At 36.9% G+C, this 18,799-nt stretch overlaps 1 protein-coding gene across 4 annotated transcripts in view; it reads right to left on the bottom strand.

The window, feature by feature from the left end:
- The window catches only part of UIMC1 (ubiquitin interaction motif containing 1), a 132,303-nt gene that overhangs the window by 24,118 nt on the left and 89,386 nt on the right, over positions 1 to 18,799 (bottom strand). For all 4 annotated transcript variants that reach the window (XM_026511040.4, XM_026511038.4, XM_048224303.2 and 1 more), the window contains one exon: positions 17,716 to 17,869. In XM_026511040.4, coding sequence (XP_026366825.1) covers positions 17,716 to 17,869 — 154 coding nt within the window. The remainder of the gene's footprint in view (positions 1 to 17,715; positions 17,870 to 18,799) is intronic.

Consider the following 18,799-nt stretch of genomic DNA (forward strand, 5'->3'; position numbering starts at 1 on the left):
ATAAATACTGAGAAAAATCTTTAAGCCACACAATCCCCACTTAATATACAGAAATAAAGGGTCTACCACCATTATATTTTTATGAACAAAATTCCTCAATCTACGAGGTATTGAATAATTTAGAGGTCTTAGAAAAAGTCACTTGTCTAGTTCTTCCTAGTACTTGTGCATAATATTTATAGCTGAATTTTTTTAACAGCTGGAATTTTTATTTAAGCAATTTGACAATATTTATCTAGAATTTTAAAATAATTCATATCTACTGACCCATGAATTATACTTTGGGAATCTATTCTGAGGAAATCATCTGAATTTAAATGAGATCGTAAGACAAAGATATTTTATCAAAGCATTATTTATAACAATGAAAAATTTAAACAACCTAATGTTCAAACACAAGATGAAATACTATGCAGGGATTCAAAATAAAGCAGAAAAGAAATACACCAAAATATTAGCTGTAATGGTGGGGAGGGGGTAATTATTTTTCTGTTGCCTTTTTTTTTTTTCCAGTGAGCATATATACCACTTTATAACTTAAAAAACTGTTAAAATATTAGGAGACAGGGTGCCTGGGTGGTCCAGTCAGCTCGGGTAGTGATCTCAGGATTGTGGGATCAAGCCCCATGTCAGGCTCCGTGCTCAGCAGGGAGTTTGCTTGAGAGTCTCTCCTTCTGCCCCTTCCCCCCCACTCACGTGGTCTCTCTCTCAAATAAATAAATCTTCAAAAATATATTAGGAGACATCCTTCATGAAATAACAGATCTAGGGGTGCCTGGGTGGCTCAGTTAGTAGGCGTCTGCCTTCGGCTCAGGTCATGAACCCAGGGTCCTGGGATCGAGCCTCACATCAGACTCCTTGCTTAGCTGGCAGCCTGCTTCTCTCTCTCCCTCTGCTGCTCCCCTGCTTGTGTATATGCTCTCTCTCTCTAATAAATAAATTAAATTAAATTTAAAAAAAAAGAAAGAACAGATCTAGACAATGATCATCAATGACCATTAGTTGAAAGCGCTGGCTTTCTAATGAATGAATTAGGCTGACCCTACTGATCAATCATAACATCATAAAAGATAACCAGGTAGTATGTGCTTCCCAAACTGATGCAATATGAAACATGCAATATGAAACATACAATAACACGTATAAAGCACTCTTTAAAAAAAAAAAAAAATCCAAACTAAATCTGATCAAACCTCAAATCTAACTAAGGTTTCCAGAAATTTTTGTCTAGAACAGAATAACACTCAAGATAGAACAGGGATACAATCAGCAAAATCGAGAAAGGGAATTCTGAAAGACAAAAAGCCAGTCTCTTTAACAAACTGTAAAGAAAAAGAGAGAAAGGGAGAAAGGAGGATAATAGATTAAAAGCAACTGATATCAACCAAATGTAATGTGTAAAACTTGTTTGGAACCTGATTTGAACAAACCATTTTAAAAACTTATGAGATAATTAGGGAAAAGAGATGCTGACTGATGTAATAATGATCCCATGATTGTATTTTTTTTTAAATAGTCCTTACCTTTTAGAGATACATATTAAAGTATTCATAGATGATATGATATGATATGATATGATATGCCTGAAAACTGCTTCCCCAAAATCTAGTGGGGGGTGGATGGGAGGTATAAGTGAAAAAAAATTCTTCATATGTTGATAACTACTGAAGCTGGAAAATAGGTTTATAGGGATTCATTATACTGTTAAACAATGAAAATAAAAAACAGGCTCAACATAAAACCTGCTGGTACAAACTAACTACGTAAAAAAAAAAAAAGTAAAGAAAGGATACATATCAAACTATAGCAGTGGTTTGGACTGGGCTGGGTCATGGATAAATTTTTTCTGAATAAAATTTCCCTAAAATCTTCTACAATAAACACACGATGTTCAAAAACATTGTTAGAAGGCAAAACAGCCTAATGATTAGGAGTAGAGCCCTTGGGTAAATGGCAAATTCCAGATGTGAAGAGGGTAAGTCATGGTAGCCCTATAACCTCTTGTAGTAAAAAGAAGTGCTGAAAAATTTGTTGGGCACATGCCCAAAGGTTACAGAAGACAACCTGAAGGGACTTCCACTGGTCAAATTTGGAACAATTTGAACATCAAAATGACTACTGGAAAGAATGAACTACAACACATTAAATTTAAGAAATGAATCCAGGGCACCTGGCTGACTCAGCCAGAGGAACATGCAAATCTTGATCTTGCAGTTGTGAGTTCAAGCCCCACCCTGAATGTAGAGATGACTTCAAAATTTAAAAATCTAAAATAAGAAAAAAAAAATGAATACATGAGTTCATTCCACACTAAAAAAACAGTAACAAGGCGTAAGGAAAGAAAGTTCCTCTCTTTACAGAAAAATCTCAGCTAATCAATGTAGAAGAACAGCAGAAACACACACACACACACACACACACACACACAAATCACCATTTACTGCTATAGTAATAATTAATTTAAGCAAGAATCACCAATTGATGCTAAAACCATGGGTGAATGCCTGCTTGGGAACAGAATATTCATAGAGCCTCAAAGCACTACCCCATAGATTAACATACTGATCACTAAAAGGGGAAAGGGTACCTTTATAGAAGAAAATCTGGTAGACACCACCTTAAAGAGAAGATCAAATTGAACAATGCCAATAGTAAAAACTGATGATCATTTGCCCCTTGATGTGATGTTAAGGACTGAATGTTTGTGTCCCCTCATAATTCATATATTGAAATCCTAACCCTCAATGTGATAGTATTAGAAGGTGAGGTCCTTGGGTGGTGATTAGCTCATGAGAGTGGAGCCTTCATGAATGGGATTAGTGCCATCATAAGGGGATGAAGAACCAGAGCTCTCTCCTTTTATCATATGAGACATAGCAAAAAGTCAGCAATCTACAACCCAGAAGAAGGCTCTCTCCAGAACCCAACAGTGCTGGTACCCTGATCTCATACTTCTAGCCTCCAGAACCGTGAGAAATAAATTTCTGTTGTTTATAAGCCACCCATTCTTTGGTCCTTTGTTAGAGCAGCCCAAAATGACTAAGACATGATGCATTTAGAGGACTACAATATTCCCTTTGTTATATTCTTGCCAAAAATGTTTAACCTGAATCTAATCATAGGAAAACATGAGACAAATCCAAACTGAGGAATATTCCGAGAGGAAAAACCAGAAAAGAGAAGACCTACTTTTTGTAAATAAACTCTACCCAGGTCTCTGACTGACTCCAGAACCACTCATGCAGAAGAGAGACTCCAGTTAAGGATAAAAGAACCAAATTAAGATTTGAACTGCCTCCCCAAACAATAATGTGCAGTTTGATTCCAACCCAGTTAACTAATAAAACAAACAAATAATACTTTGAGAAATAAGACAGACTCTAGAATATCCACAACATTCACAATGTCCAAGATAAAATTCAAGATTACTTAATATACAAAAAGAATGAGGCAAATGTGACATTTTCAACTTACAGGGGTACAACAATTTGAATGATCACAGATTTCTTTTTTTTTAAGATTTTATTTATTTATTTGATAGAGATAGAGACAGCCAGCGAGAGAAGGAACATAAGCAGGGGGAGTAGGAGAGGAAGAAGCAGGCTCATAGCGGAGGAGCCTGACGTGGGGCTCGATCCCACAACGCCGGGATCACGCCCTGAGCCGAAGGCAGACGCTCAACCGCTGTGCCACCCAGGCGCCCCTGATCACAGATTTCTTATCAGAAACAATGGAGGCCAGAAGAAGGTGGAACAAAGTCTTTAAAGTGGGGGGGGGGGGGACACCTATCAACTCAAATTCTATACTCAGTAAAAATAACCTTCAAGGATGACGGTGAAATCAAGACAGTTTCAGATAATAACACGCTAAGTAAGTTTGTGGCCAGTAGACCCACACTGTAAGAAATGCTAAAGGCAATTTCTTCGGGCTGAAATGGGTGATACAATAGGAACTCAGATCATTAGGAAGAACTTCAAAATATCAGAAATGATTACTATCTGATAAATACAAAAGTCTATTTTCCTCTTAATTTCTTTAAAATACACAGGACTGTTTAAAGCAAAAGCTTTGGCATGTTTTGTGGGGTTTATAATATATAGAGATATACATGTGACATTTGACAACTATAGCATAAAAGTTAAGGGAAAATATAGTAAATGGACTTATACAGTTACAAGATTTCTACACTTTTTTGTTAAGTGGTGTAAGTAGACTATGAAAAGCCTACTATCCCCAGAGCAGCCACTAAAAATACAAAGAGGTATAGCATTAAAAAATTCTATTAACATATTCAAATAATCAAAGGATAAGAAAGAAAAAAGAGAGAGAGAGAGAGAGACGAACAACCAAACAACAACAAAACAATAAAATGGTAGATCTAAATCCAACCACATCAATAATTAAATTTTAAATGTCAATTGACTAAACTTTCCAATTAAAAATTAGAGATCATAGAATGGATAAAAAGCATGACCCAAAAAATTAGAGATCATAGAATGGATAAAAAGCATGACCCAATGGTTTGCTGTCTAGAAGACACTCACTTTAAAAATAAAAATAAAAATATTGGGGCACCTGGGTGGTGCAGTCAGGTTAAGCAACCAACTTGGTTTCGGCTTAGGTCGTGATCCCTCCTTCACTCAGCGTGGAGTCTACTTAAGTTTCTCTCTCCCTCTGCCCCTCTGCCCCACGAGCATGTGCTCTCTGTCTCTCTCAAATAAATAAATAAATAAATAAATCCTTAAAAAAAAAAATACAGGGTGCATGGGTGGCTCAGTCAGTTAAGCATCTGCCTTTGGCTCAGGGTCATGATCCCAGGGTCCTGGGACTGAGCCCCACATCGGGCTCCCTGCTCAGCAAGAAGCCTGCTTCTCCTTCTCCCTCTGCCGCTCCCCCTGGGTGTGCTAACTCTCCCTTTCTCAAATAAATAAATAAAATCTTTAAAAAAAAAGAAAATACAAATATGTAATAAGTAACTGAATGGAAAAAGATATACTAGGCAAACAGTAGACATAAAAGAGCTGAAATGGCAAAAACTATTTAGTTGTTCTATCAGAAAAAATATACTTCAAGAAAAATATTAACAAAGTTGGAAACTTAGGAATATACTTACAAGTTACTGAAAAATTTATACAGAAATGCAAAAGATTATAATATCCAGCAATCTTAAAAAAGAACAAGGGGAATTTTTACTACCTGACTTCAAAACTTACTATGAAGCTACTGTAATCAAGATATTTGCATCATTGGCATAAAGATAAAAAACAGATCAATGAACTATAACAGAGAACCAAGACCTCACTTATATAGTCATTTAATTTTTCTACAAAGGCAACAAAATAATCCATTAAGAAAAGCAAGTTTTTTCCACAAATGGTACTGGAGCAACTGATATTCATACAGAAGAAATAAACCTCAACCCTTACTGCTTCACATCTTCCACAAAAATTAATTCAGAATGCATCATAAACCTAACAGAAAATATTAACCATAAAAGAAAAAAAATGACAAATTAAACTTTATCTTAAAACTTCTGCTCATCAAGATACCATTAAGAAAATAGGCAAGTCACAGATTAGAAGATATTGTCTGTACAACATATATGTGACAAATGACTAGTATTCAGGACATATAGAAAATTCCTGTCTCAGTAATAAAAAGTCAAACAAACCAGGGTTGCCTGGGTGGCTCAGTTGGTTAAGGATCTGACTCTTAATATTGGCCTAGGTCATGATCTCAGGGTTGTGAAATCGAGCCCTGCATCAGGCTCTGCTGCTCAGTGGGGAGTCTGTTTGAGATTCTTTCTCCTTCTCCCTCTGCCCCTTCCCACCTCAAATAAATAAGTAAATCTTAAAAAAAAAAAAAAAAGTCAAACAATCCAACTTACTAGCTTAGTGATTTTGACAAAGTTACTTACTTCTCCTTGGGAATGACAGAATTTAATTTTAAGGTTGCTGCAAAGATCAGATGAGATAAAGGTAAGCATAAATACATTAAGTGCATAGTGCTTAACACAAAGCAATAGTAATAGGAGTCACTGTTATAAAGACTAGGAATATGTTATAGACCTGTGAACTTAAACTTTTTTTTTCTAAACGAGAGAATCCTGTTTTCAAATAAAATCTCATTTGAAACCCAATATATAAAAATTCATAAAAGCAGAGTTCTGGATGAGGTAGGTGGTAAAGGCAGACTCTCATACCAGTACTAGTCCTGGCTGTCATGCCCTTTCCACACCTCCACAGAACCCTAGTGATCTATAGAACACATTCTGAAAAACCAATGCTGTACAACAGAGATAGGCAAATTATGGGCTGACCAACTGTTTTTAGAAATAAACTTTTATTGGAACATAGCCACCTAATTAATTTACATATTGTCTCCGGCTGCTTTTGTGCTATAATAGCACAGTTGTGTAGCTGTAACAGAGATCTGAGTAGTTGTGACAGAGACTGTATGGCCTGTAAAGCTTAAAACATTTACTATCTGTCCCTTTAAGAAAAGTTTGTCAACTCTGGCTTTAGAAGAGTACATTTTCAGAGGGCCTACCTGCATAGCACTGTTAGGATGCTATGGAGGGAATAAAAACGACTATGACACAGTTACTGTTAGTAACAATACTAAGCTTATGAGTATAAATCATGAGTGTTTAAGTCTTAAAAAGGAACACTTTGCAGGTGTGACTCTCCTGTAAATTAAGAGAGCCTGAGCTACTAGTATCAAAAACTACCTACAATGTATAAACCTTGTTGGATCCTGATTTGAAACAATCAGGAGACTCAAGGAGATTTGAACTCACCAAATATTTGATGCTATTAATTTTTTAGGTAAAAAAAATATATGTTTATAGTTAGTCTGGCTTTTCTTTTAAAGAGATCTTGGGGTGCCTGGGTGGCTCAGTCGGTTGAGCATCCAACCCTCGGTTTCCGCTCAGATCATAATCTCAGGGGTCATGAGATCCAGCCCTGCGTTGGGCTCCGCGCTTAGCACCGAGTCTACTTGAAGATTCTCTCCCTTCACCCTTCTAGTGCTCTCTCTCTATCAAATAAATAAAATCTTTTAAAAAATAAAATAAAAAAATAAAGAGATCTTATCTTTCAGGGATACCCAGTAATATAACGAAGGATATCTGAGATCTGATTTGAAATAATCTGAGAAGAGGTTATGGATGGAATATAGATAGAACAGCAGGGACCATGAGCTGATGAATGGGTGGCACACTAGGGTTCAAAGTACTACTATCCTCTCAATTTTTATGTTGCATTTTATGTTTGTATTTAAAACAAACAAACACACATAGTCCTTTTGCAAGACAATAGTAAAAATTAAACTGGCCATTGTCTTTTGAAGAAACTGGTATGAAAGGTAGCACAGATATAAAGAACCCAGAAAAAAACCCAAGAGGCTTCTCTCTAGAGAATGATTAATGGAAACTATATCCAGTGGTCAAATATTTAGGTCAGAGCCTAAATAAAGGTAATACAAAAAGTGTTTCATATAGAGGAAAAAGGAACTCTGAACTTTTCTGAATTTTATGGCTGCTTTATCAAGGTTCCTACAGAAGTGAAATGAATGACAAGAAGCATTAACAGAAACACATAAGTTCTTTAAAATGTTAATAATATATACAAAAGAAAATATATCCAAACCAATCACCCAACTTAAAAACTACACTATTCTCAAAACGGATTATCTAACTGTGGACTTCCTGATCCCTTCCTCTGCCTCCACCTACCTCCACCAAGAAGAACCCTTTATTCTCAAAATTATATTATCATTAGTTTGTTCTTACAGAAACACACACAGTTTTAATATAAATTCTTAAAACAATATATTGACTACCATATTAAATTTAGTATTCTGAGGGGCTCCTGGGTGGCTCAGTCAGTTAAGCATCTGCCTTCGGCTCAGATCATAATCTCAGAGTCCTGGGATCGAGCCCCACATTGGGCTCTCCACTCAGCCGGGACTCTGCCTTTCCCTCTCCCCCTCTGTGATCTCTCTCGCTTTTGCTCTCTCTCAAATAAATAAATAAAATCTTGAAAAAAAAAAAAAAGTTGATTGTGTAGCCCAGCTCCTGCCACTTTCTAGGTAGGTGATGCTGGGGAAACTTTTTCTGTCAAGCCTCAATTTCCTCTTCTATAAAAGTGGAATAATATCTGCTTCAAAAATTGTTAAGAGAATTAAAACAAAATATACAAAAAGCACAGTTCCTGGTATATAGCAGGTACTCATAAATGGTAGCTCTTATTGGTTGATATTAGGTATGATTTGTAAAGACTTGGCAAATTAAACCCTTTTACTTAATGAAAAAATAGTATCTCGCTATCAAGTGTCTCCTTTATATTATGCCCACAGACTCCTTAGTAACAAGTCAGTCTATAAATGGACAATTTCCACAGCCACCACCAGAAGTAATTCTGATGGTTCATCCTGATCCTTTCACTTTGCACACAAGCTTTTCAGAGGTGACTTACGTCATATCAACTCTGTTTGCTAGGAAATAGTCTGAATCCACCAAACTGTTTTTTCCAGGTAATTGAAAAGCTGACAAGGTCAATTCTGATGAGATCAGATTTCATGTTTGCATTCAGGGATGAAGGATTCTAGTACTCTGCTTTCCTAAAACTGACTGAGGCTTCCATGGTCTCCTCAAACTTTCCCGACTGTGTGTATTCCCATCTCCATGCATGGGAAGGCAGATAGAACCTGTAGCAAGAAGAATGAGAGCCCTGGAAATCAGGTCAACCTGGGCTTGGGCCCTGGTTCTACTGCTTATTAACTATCTGATACTGGACAAGTACTAAACCTCTCTGATGCCAGTTTCCTTGTGAGTAAAATGAAGATAACAGTAACACTTATCTTCTAAGGTAACTGAAGTCCTGCCTATGGCCCTAAGATAGCTCTAATGGAGATGACTGATCTAATATAAATTCCTTGAACTTTCTTCTTTCTTAAAATGCTCTAGATGCCTGAATTAAAAAGTGTGACTAGATCATGAAGTGAGAGAACTTCTCTGAAGTGGTTTTTAGCTGATAATATTCCTTCAACACATAATACTTTGGGTATTAACCTTAGGTGTTAATAAGAGCTATTTTATTTTTCAAGGAAAGAATAAGCACATCTGGCAGAAGAAAACTGCTAAAAGAAATCCTGAGGGCTGGCTCTTTAGCAGCAAGGTATAATGAATAGGGGTAACTGAAGCAAAGACAAAGTCAATGGTAAGAGGAATAAGATGAGAAGAGTGAAGGCACTGAGGACTCAAGCAGACACAGACTGCAGTCAGACTGCCATTTCATATGCCAAATCGTACAGCAACTTTATTACTGTATCACAGTGGAGCACATATGAGGAACTGTTCCATAGAAAGGCTGAACAAAAGTTGTCAGAAGACAACCAAGATGCAAGGGGAAGGGAAGCACACTGCTGCTACGTTATTAATACAAGAGAAGGGTTACATGCAATGCAACTTAGTAATTCTGGGGTGAAAGTACTGGTCTAAGAGTTCATCCAGTAGCTATGTCAATAGGCATTCAAATCAAATAAGATGGTGGCCATTCCAGAAAATGCCAAACAGTTCTGGACCCAAGTTATCAAAGAGGAATCTACTAAACAGTATACCACTTTGGGTATCTGGCTCCTGCTGATTTCTATACCAGGCCATGACCTTCTCTATCTCTTAGCTTCCTCTTACCATCATCAAGAGCAATAAATTGTGTATCCTTTCTCCTTGATGCCCACCCCCTTAATTCTGCATGGATTCTAATACTCTTTTCCTCGTATCAGTGCCACTTCTATTTACACCAATTAGATCTTTCTACAGAATCAGCACTCCTCTTCAAGAAATAAAAGCTTTGACAGTATTCACACAAGGAAGTTGCTGTCTCAGGCTACGTAAATCTGGAAACTTGGTGAAAACTGATGGATGGGTAGAAAAAACCTGGAAAGCACCCTGGAAGCAAAAGTCAAATCATGTATAAAGAACTTATATAAACAGATAAGAAAAATACTAAGAACCCAAAAGATACTTGCGCAAAGTTGAGAGAACAATTCTTCAAAGAAGAGAGACAAATTGGCTTTTTTAAAAAAAGAAAAAATTTCAATTTACTACTAATCAAAAAATATAAAAAGTAAATAATATATATAACATATACATATATTAATATATATTTATATATATTAATATATATTTTTATATATTATATAATATATTATATATGTATTATATATAATATACCTATATATTATATAATATATACACACTAAAATAAGAATCTGCTCTTTTTCTTGACAACCAGAAGTAATCTCTTCCACCTTTGTAAGTGCTTAGTGCCTCTATTTTAGTACTTCAGCTGATTTGTATCATACTTAATTATACCCAAGTCTGTTTGCTACATTGGACTGTAAATTCCCTGAGTATAAATTTGAGGTCCCAGTCGGCTCTCTCCTATCCCTTTACCACCTCTTGAGCACCCCCAGTACCTAGCGTAACACTTCACTAAATAATTTAGTAGAACACAAAAATTTTTGTAAATTTGAATCACTGTACAAAGTAAATTAACTTCAAAGGCAGTATAATTTTATACACATAAAGACATATAAACATACACAAAAGACATAAACAATTCTAAATTTAAAACCATAATTTGGAATAAGGTCAATCCCACAAGATTATAGGAATATTAGATTCCTAATATAGGAATATTAGACTGCAACAGTGAAAATCTACAGCCTTGCCCCTTTGACCCCTCCTTCCTGCCTGGAACACAGATGTGAGGTCTAAAGATAAAAAACCCACCTTGAAACCATGAGTCAAGAAGCTACAAGTCAAGGATTGTAGAGCCAAAAGAGAAAAGCCTAAATTCTTATTACATCACTGAGTTACTGCCTCACTTTAGATACCTTGTTATGTGAGAAAAAGAAACCCTATATATTAAACCCATTGTTAATGGTGTTTTCTGTTACTGTGATTTATAGAATTTTGTGACAGATATCAATAGGCTTTTCTGTTATTTGTTCTGACTTATAAACAATGCATACCCATCTACTTGGTTACAGTGACTAGACCACGGATGGACACTTAAATCAAATAAAGCCTAATCAAAAGTCTTTCTCTAGAATGACTTAAGAGTTTCAGGAGAAAGAACTCCTTTTTTCCATTCCATTTCCAAAGACTAAAAGTCTACAGCTGCAGGCAGACACCTTGTTTGTCCTTGAAAAGACCTATCTACTGAACACAGACAAGTAGAGTCAAGAGATGGGAAGACATCGTCTGAGCCCCTAGATCCAGCTCTGTCTGAAACCTACACCAGATTTCCCAATTACCCGAACTAACTTGTTTTTTGCTTAAAGGTTACTTGAACTATATTTCTAACACTTACATCCCAAAGAGTCCTATATGCTACAGTGAAGTACACACACAAAAAACTCTTTTACAGTTGGAAAAAACCCTACCCCATATTAACCAACATATTTCAAGTTAATTTGTCATTCTACAATTGCCTACTATTTCCTTTCATACTGCCCGTACTACAACATTGAATCACGTGTTCTTTCCTGTATACTGTTCGTATTTTTCTATTTATGTGATTTTTGCCTACTGTTCTTTTACATTAATGCCCTTCCATCTCAATGTCCAATCGCATTTCCTCTGCAACACCACAGACTGTATGTCCATTAGTAACTCTAACCTTCTGTTACCGTTATTCATGTGCACGCCTTTTCTGCCCAACTGCACTATAATCTCAGTATGTTTGGATTTGTGTATCTCCCCACAGGCCTCTGTCTCCAAAATCCATGTTATTTTTACTAAACCTATGCTATTTCCCAATTGTTAACACCTCAGTAGTTAGGTGTCAATAGGAATATAGTTAATCTAAGCCTCCTAGGTACCACAAAAGCCATATTAACACAAGTGAGAAGACTAAGTGGGGCACAAACTACAGTCAGGCAGATAAATTCGGGTATATAAAACAGAAAAAGTCAAACTTTGTCTAATTAAAAAATCTTTTTCATTAGAGATGTTCCGGGCTTATGATTTTTGCTGAGTCACCCAAGTCAAGCCTATTCTAAGCCTCAGTCCTTCTCTGTTAGCTGTCAGGCAAGTCTTTAGCAAAGACTCTCACCTCCATTCACCCACTTACCACTATTATTTTTCCAGGAGATATCCATGAAAAGAAGATCCACTCTTGACAGTATCCTGACTCGAAGCCACACCCCTGTATCTAGGCCCAAAGTGTACACAGTTAATGCCTTCAGCTTCCCTAACTCTCCTACAAAATCTATTTCTCACTAGCTCATTATTCCTACCACCTTACCACTTCCTTGCCTTTAATCTTTTTTTTTTTTTTTTTTAAAGATTTTATTTATTTATGTGACAGAGAGACAGCCAGCGAGAGAGAACGCAGCAGGGGAGTGGGAGAGGAAGAAGCAGGCTCCCAGCGGAGGAGCCCGATGTGGGACTCGATCCCGAAACGCCAGGATCACGCCCTGAGCCAAAGGCAGACGCTTAACGACTGCGCTACCCAGGCGCCCCCCTTGCCTTTAATCTTTCCCTTAGCTCTACCTGGCTGATAGCTTACCCTTTATGTATTGGCACGCAAATACAGACTTCAGAAAGACTACACAGGCAGGAGTAATATTCAGTAATAACAGCAGCTACCATTTATTGAACGTTTATTACATGTTAGACACAGTGCTAGGCACTTTATATAAAGTATCTGATTCTTTTTTTTTTTTTAGATTTTATTTATTTATTTGAGAGGGAGAGTGAGCAAGAGAAAGAGCATGAGCAGGGGTGGGGGAGAGCAGAGAGAGAGGGAGAAGTAGATTCCCCACTGAGCAGGGAGCCCAATACAGGGCTTGGGACTCCTAGATCATGACCTGAGCTTAACGGACTGAGCCATCCAGGTGGCCCTAAAGTGTCTCTGATTCTCACGATAATCCTAATGACGTCAAACTAATTTTACAAACAAGGCATCTGATCCTCAAAAAGGTAAAGTCATTTGTCAAATATTATCCAGCTGACAAGTACTACAGCTGATATTTAAATTCAGATTTGTCTAGTTCCAAACCCCATGTTTCTCCCACTGTATCATACTGCCAAAAATAAAATGTTGGCTGTTCTCCCAGCTTCCACTCTTGTCCCCCACCCCAACACTCTATAAATACAGCAGAGCGATCCTTTGCTCAAATATTAATTCATTCTTTACCCAAATCCCTCCAATGGTTCCCCCTTTGCTCAGAGTAAAAGCTAAAATCCTTACTACGGCCTAAGAACCCTATGTGACCTGTCCACTTGTCCCCTCCCCAATTACCTCTCTAATCTCATTGTTTATCTTTCCCTCACTTACTTCACTCCAGCCACACAGGCTTCTTTGTCATTTCTCACACACACCAAGCCTGTTCACATGTAAAGGTCTTTGCACTTACTGTTGCCTCTGTCTGTAAAGCACTCTCCTCTCCACCTTGAAATCCCTCACTTCCTTTAGGTCTCCGCTCAGATGTCATCTTGTCAATGGGACCTTCCCTGACCACCTATTCTAAACTGCTACCTCCTGACCTCAGTACTCCCTATCCTCCTCTTCCTCTGCTTTCTTTTCTTCTTTAAAATATTTATCACCACTTAACATATTGTATGTTTATTTATTTATTGTCAGTATCCCACTGTTAGAATATATACTCCATGAGAACAGGAACTTTGTATATTCTGTTCACTGTATTTGGTATATAGCAGTTATTTTGTAGATATTTATTGAATGAGTAATGGAGAGCTTCATTCTTCCTAAGTGTTTAAATAAAAATGGTCTCAAACACATTTTCTAGAAAGCAAATACAAAGGCAACCTGCCTTTGTCCTAGTCTAGATTAATTTAGCAAATCTTCTCCCTTCAAACAATGCAAAGAACACTCATTACCTCTAATTTTCCATACTTGTGGATAGCCATGTCATTGAGCAACAAACTGAGCAGACTGAGCCAACTTACCCAGAGTATAGTATTATAATCAAATAAAACTTACAAAGTTAATCAGACACATATTTAATGATATGCATAATTGTTATTGTGCTGCATGGTAACTAGGCATAAATGGTAGACACTTCATGTAAATGACTCTAATTACTATTTCTTTTACACAGCCAAACCAAGTATGTCTAGGATCAGATTTGGGGAAAAACAGGAAGGAGGAGAGAGCTGGATACTTAACTCTGGGAGGTAAGTCCTCTCTCTTATTCCATACTCTCAGGCATTGGGCTAACAGTCTCTTAGTCTGGGTTATATGTTTTCAAGAGTAACTCTTCCCTTCCATAGCAGGAGAGGCTCCTTTTAACCAAAAACTGGGCTGAGGGCTTGGCCTCTGATTCCAGTCATAAAATGTGAGAGGAACCAGAACAATCACTACTATCTCTGGCAAGGAAGACAGGGGCAGGCAAGTTGGTGAAAAAAACAAAGATAGCAAACTTATCAAAGACCTACGATATGGCAGGCACATGGCACACTAGTAGGTGCTTTACATAATTCCTCTATTTCCCCACCCCACCTATAGCCCCAAACTCTGTTCCTAGGAACAGGAATAAAGCAAAGAGTGGGACAGTTCCAGTGGGGACTCCCTGCTTCAAATTCTCTTATAGTGTAATAGAGAGTAATTTAGGTTAGCAAGTTAACACTACTAGAAGATTAAACGGAAGCTGTTGTTTAGTGGCTGTTTCCCTTGCTTCCTATCTTATCTCACCTATAAGAGGATAAAGGGCCCCCTACTTTTTCATGGTTTAACCAAACCTATCCAGCCTTCCCAGCCCAAGCTAAACCCACCCTCTGAGACATCATCCCTATTCACTGCAGCTCTCCTTTTTCCTATTGAACTTACTGTCAGAATCATTCATTTGGGTACATTATCACTGACTTTGTGTCATCTTGTTAATTAATTTCTTAGGTTAATTCTTATCTCCCCAATGAGACTGCAAGCTCCTTAATGACAGAAATTCTGTCTTAAACTTCTTTAGTAACCCACATAAATTCTAGCACCATTAAGAAAAAAAAAAATGTTCCGTAAGTATCTGGATGAATTAACACTGAGGAAGGCAATAGGTGACAGAAAGGAATCAAATATCTCACTCTAGGTAGACAAGTTGGTGTTGAAATTTATAGTATTCTAGATTTGTCTTTATTATACTCCTAAAATAATTTTTAAAACAAATTTCCCTATGAAAAAGAAAGTGTTGGGGCACCTGAGAGGCTCAGTCAGTTGGGTGTCCGACTCTCGGTTTTGGCTCAGGTCATGATCTCATGGGTCACGGGATTGAGCCCTAAGTTCGGGTGGTATAAGTCTGCATTTGGTTTCAGAATACTCAGAAACAAGTCTGAATCAATTTCAACAGCAAGTATTTGGGGCTGTGAGTTGCCCCACCACATCCTAGTAAGGAAGAACAGGCTAAAAGACAAGTGTTATATAGCTGAAAGATGTCTTTGGACAGTAATGAACATCAAAACCTGCTATTCAACCACCAACTATGAGAGTTCAGTCTCAGAGGTGTCAGTAGGAGCTACTTTATACTACCCTTTACCTAATAATTCTGACCAGAAGAAGGTTATCTATCCTAGAGCTCAAGGTACATTCAGCTTCTCAAACTCATTTATTTTTGGACCTCAATGCTGAGTAGGTTGTTGACTCAGATAACTAATACCAGTTGGGTAAGCATGTTTGGTGAGATAGGCAAGATAGTTTCTTCCTTCTCTGGTCACCAAATGTCCAGCTCCAGAATTCTTTCAGTCCCTGGAACCCTCTGCTAAAAAAATCATACCTGAAGAGCTATGTCAAATTAAAATTGTATCTAGAACCCTAGTCCTTCAGTGTTCTTCTACTAAAAGGAGATGATGACCAGATTTAGATCTTCCACTTTCACTGTATTTAAAAGATAACCAATCTATTAAAATGATGCTTAAAAATGATGACAAAATCTCTAACCCAGTAATTCTATACTGGGAATAGTAACAGCAGCTGAAAGTCCTTAAGTATTTACTATGTACTATACGTACTTCCCTTAAAATATCTCATTTAACCTCACAAAAATCAAATAAGGTCATTACTATTAATTGGCCAGCTGCATAAAGGGAAGCTAGGAAACTAGCACAAAATCACACACTAGTAAGTGATAAAGATGGGATTCAACCTCAAACTGACTAGACTCCAGAGCCTTTTTTACTATCACCCCAACTAGTAATATATATATATATTATATATATACACATATATATAATATATATATACATATATAACCATATATATACGTATATATAATCATATATATACATATATATAATCATAAATATACATATATATAATCATATATATACATATATATAATTTCCCAAAATACAACAACTTTAGGCATAAAGGCTCAATGACATATAAGTATAATATGGCAACCTGAAACATGCTAAATACACAACAGCTAAGTAAGTGGAGGCAATTCAGATTACAAAATATTATGTAAGTATTAAAAATATTTTTATACATAACTTTAGTGACATGGGGGAAATTTTATGCTATTAGAAAAAGCAAAATACAAAAGTTTACAGATAGTAAGATCTCGACTATGTAAAAACTATATCTGTCCCTGGAAAGATCTAAATTTACCGCCAAATAAAGAAAAGTTGTAGGATAGTATATATACTATAGTGTGGTCCCATTTATGTAAGTAGTGTCTGACTCATTTTAAGTATTCAAAAAATATAAGCAATTATTATTATAATGAACATGACTATAATCAGAAAAATCAACAAATTTATGTAAATTATAAGCTTAGGTACTACCTTATATAATAAATAAATACTTCAGAAAAATTAAAGAACATGTGCCTTTCTTCCTGGAAATCTTAACTTATAAAATACCTCACAATTATACAATTTCAGATTAAATACTTCTAAGTTATGGGAATCAAGTAGGACTGAGACATGCAACACTTCCAATCATCTAAGATATGGTTATATTCAGCACGTTGGATCACAGAGAGCTGAGCTGATACTATTATATTTAGAGTTTAAAGCCACAGACAGAAAGGCAAGATTAGGGGTGGTAATTCAAGGGTTGTGATGAACAAGCAGATTCTCTTGGTCAACAACTGCACCAAAACCAAGATTTTTGATGTTCTCTTCAAGAGGTATCCAAAAGTTCCAGGGTGATGCAGCAGAGATATACAGGACATGAACGGAAATTAGGGATACTTTTTAGCTGCAGTTTTTAGTTAGAACTTTTACACACAAAACCCCACAGGGACTTACCTTGAAAAAAAAAATGGGTAACTCTTATAACATTGTTGTCAACTATACTTCAATTTTTTAAAAAAATGGGCAATTCTAGAACTTATTTCCTCAAGCTCCATAGTAGTCTCAATATTTGAATATACAAGATGAAATGCAAGGTCCATAGCATCGCACTGATTTTTGGCCAACATAGACCAAAGAGTAAGGTGAAACATTAAAAGATGAAAGATTTTTCCCCTCCCTTTCTCCTCAGTATATGCAACAAAGTAGCATACCTGCCAAAGTAATAAGGAAGATGAAAAGTACTAGAGAATTAAGTAGATAGGGAAAAGAGAAAAAAAAAACAACAACTTTAACTTTGAGGAAGAATGGTCTGTTTTTCCTGTACTGCACTGTACAGGATTACAAAACTACCGTGCAAAGAAAAGAGTATGATAAATCCTGATAAGTTTTACCTGTGTCTTGCCCTATCAGCCCATTGCAGTACATGGCGTGTCGCTCAATCTTTGTGGGTGGGAAGCCTTGGTCACACAGTGGGCAGGACACCTGGGTACTGGATGAGACTGTAGAAATAGGTATTTCCTTCTCAGCATTTCCCCTGTTACCAACCTGAAGGAAATAATAAATGGCAACTGTAATACCTTTACTTTATAAAATATCTTTTCCCTTAAAGAACTGCAAGAGAGTCTATCCCATATGCCATTTACTTTCAAAGAGACAATACTGAAGCACCTGAGTGGCTCAGTAGGTTAAACCTCCAACTCTTGATTTCGGCCCAGGTCATGATCTCAGGGTCATGACATTGAGCCCCACATCAGGCTCTGCGCCAGGCATGGAGCCTGCTTAAGATTCTCTCTCTCCCTCTGCCCTGCCCAACACTGATTCACCCCCACCACAAGCTCGCACTCTCTCTCAAAAAAAAAGGGGGGGGGAGAAGGAGAGAGAGAGAGACACACAATACCAATCAGTTTGCCAAATTCAGATCTCAAGATTAGGAGATACGCTAATATAGTTAATAGTTACTCAGAACCTGCATACTCTATGCTAAGCACTCTGCATGTAATACTCATTTAATCCTCATAGTAATCTTACAAAGGTATTAACATAACCTTTCTTACACATGAAGAAAGCATTGTCCAAAACAGTAAAGCAACTTGCCCCAAGTTACAGTACAAATAAGAGGCAGAGCTGAAACTCAAATCAAGGACTATTTAGCTCCAAAACCTGAAGGCACTCCTCTCTATCAAGTTCTTAGGTCAGTATGCTGTGTCTGCTGTATTTCAAACAATCTACATATTAACAGCATCTCAAAGAAACCTTTTCAATCTCATAAAAGAACTGTGAGCATTGCAAGTGACTTCAGACATAAGGAGTTAGGAAACAAAAGAGTTATTCTAAGCAAAAGCAGCACAACTAAAATTTAAGACCTAGACCTCAGCTTACCCCAGTTAAGACATACCACCTCTTCTGTTTTATCTGTGACTTTTGGATTAAAAGAGCAAACAGAACAGAACTAAGACCCAAATATTTAAGCAGGCT

The sequence above is a fragment of the Ursus arctos genome, unplaced genomic scaffold, assembly GCF_023065955.2.
Source record: "Ursus arctos isolate Adak ecotype North America unplaced genomic scaffold, UrsArc2.0 scaffold_15, whole genome shotgun sequence".
Lineage (NCBI taxonomy): Eukaryota > Metazoa > Chordata > Mammalia > Carnivora > Ursidae > Ursus > Ursus arctos.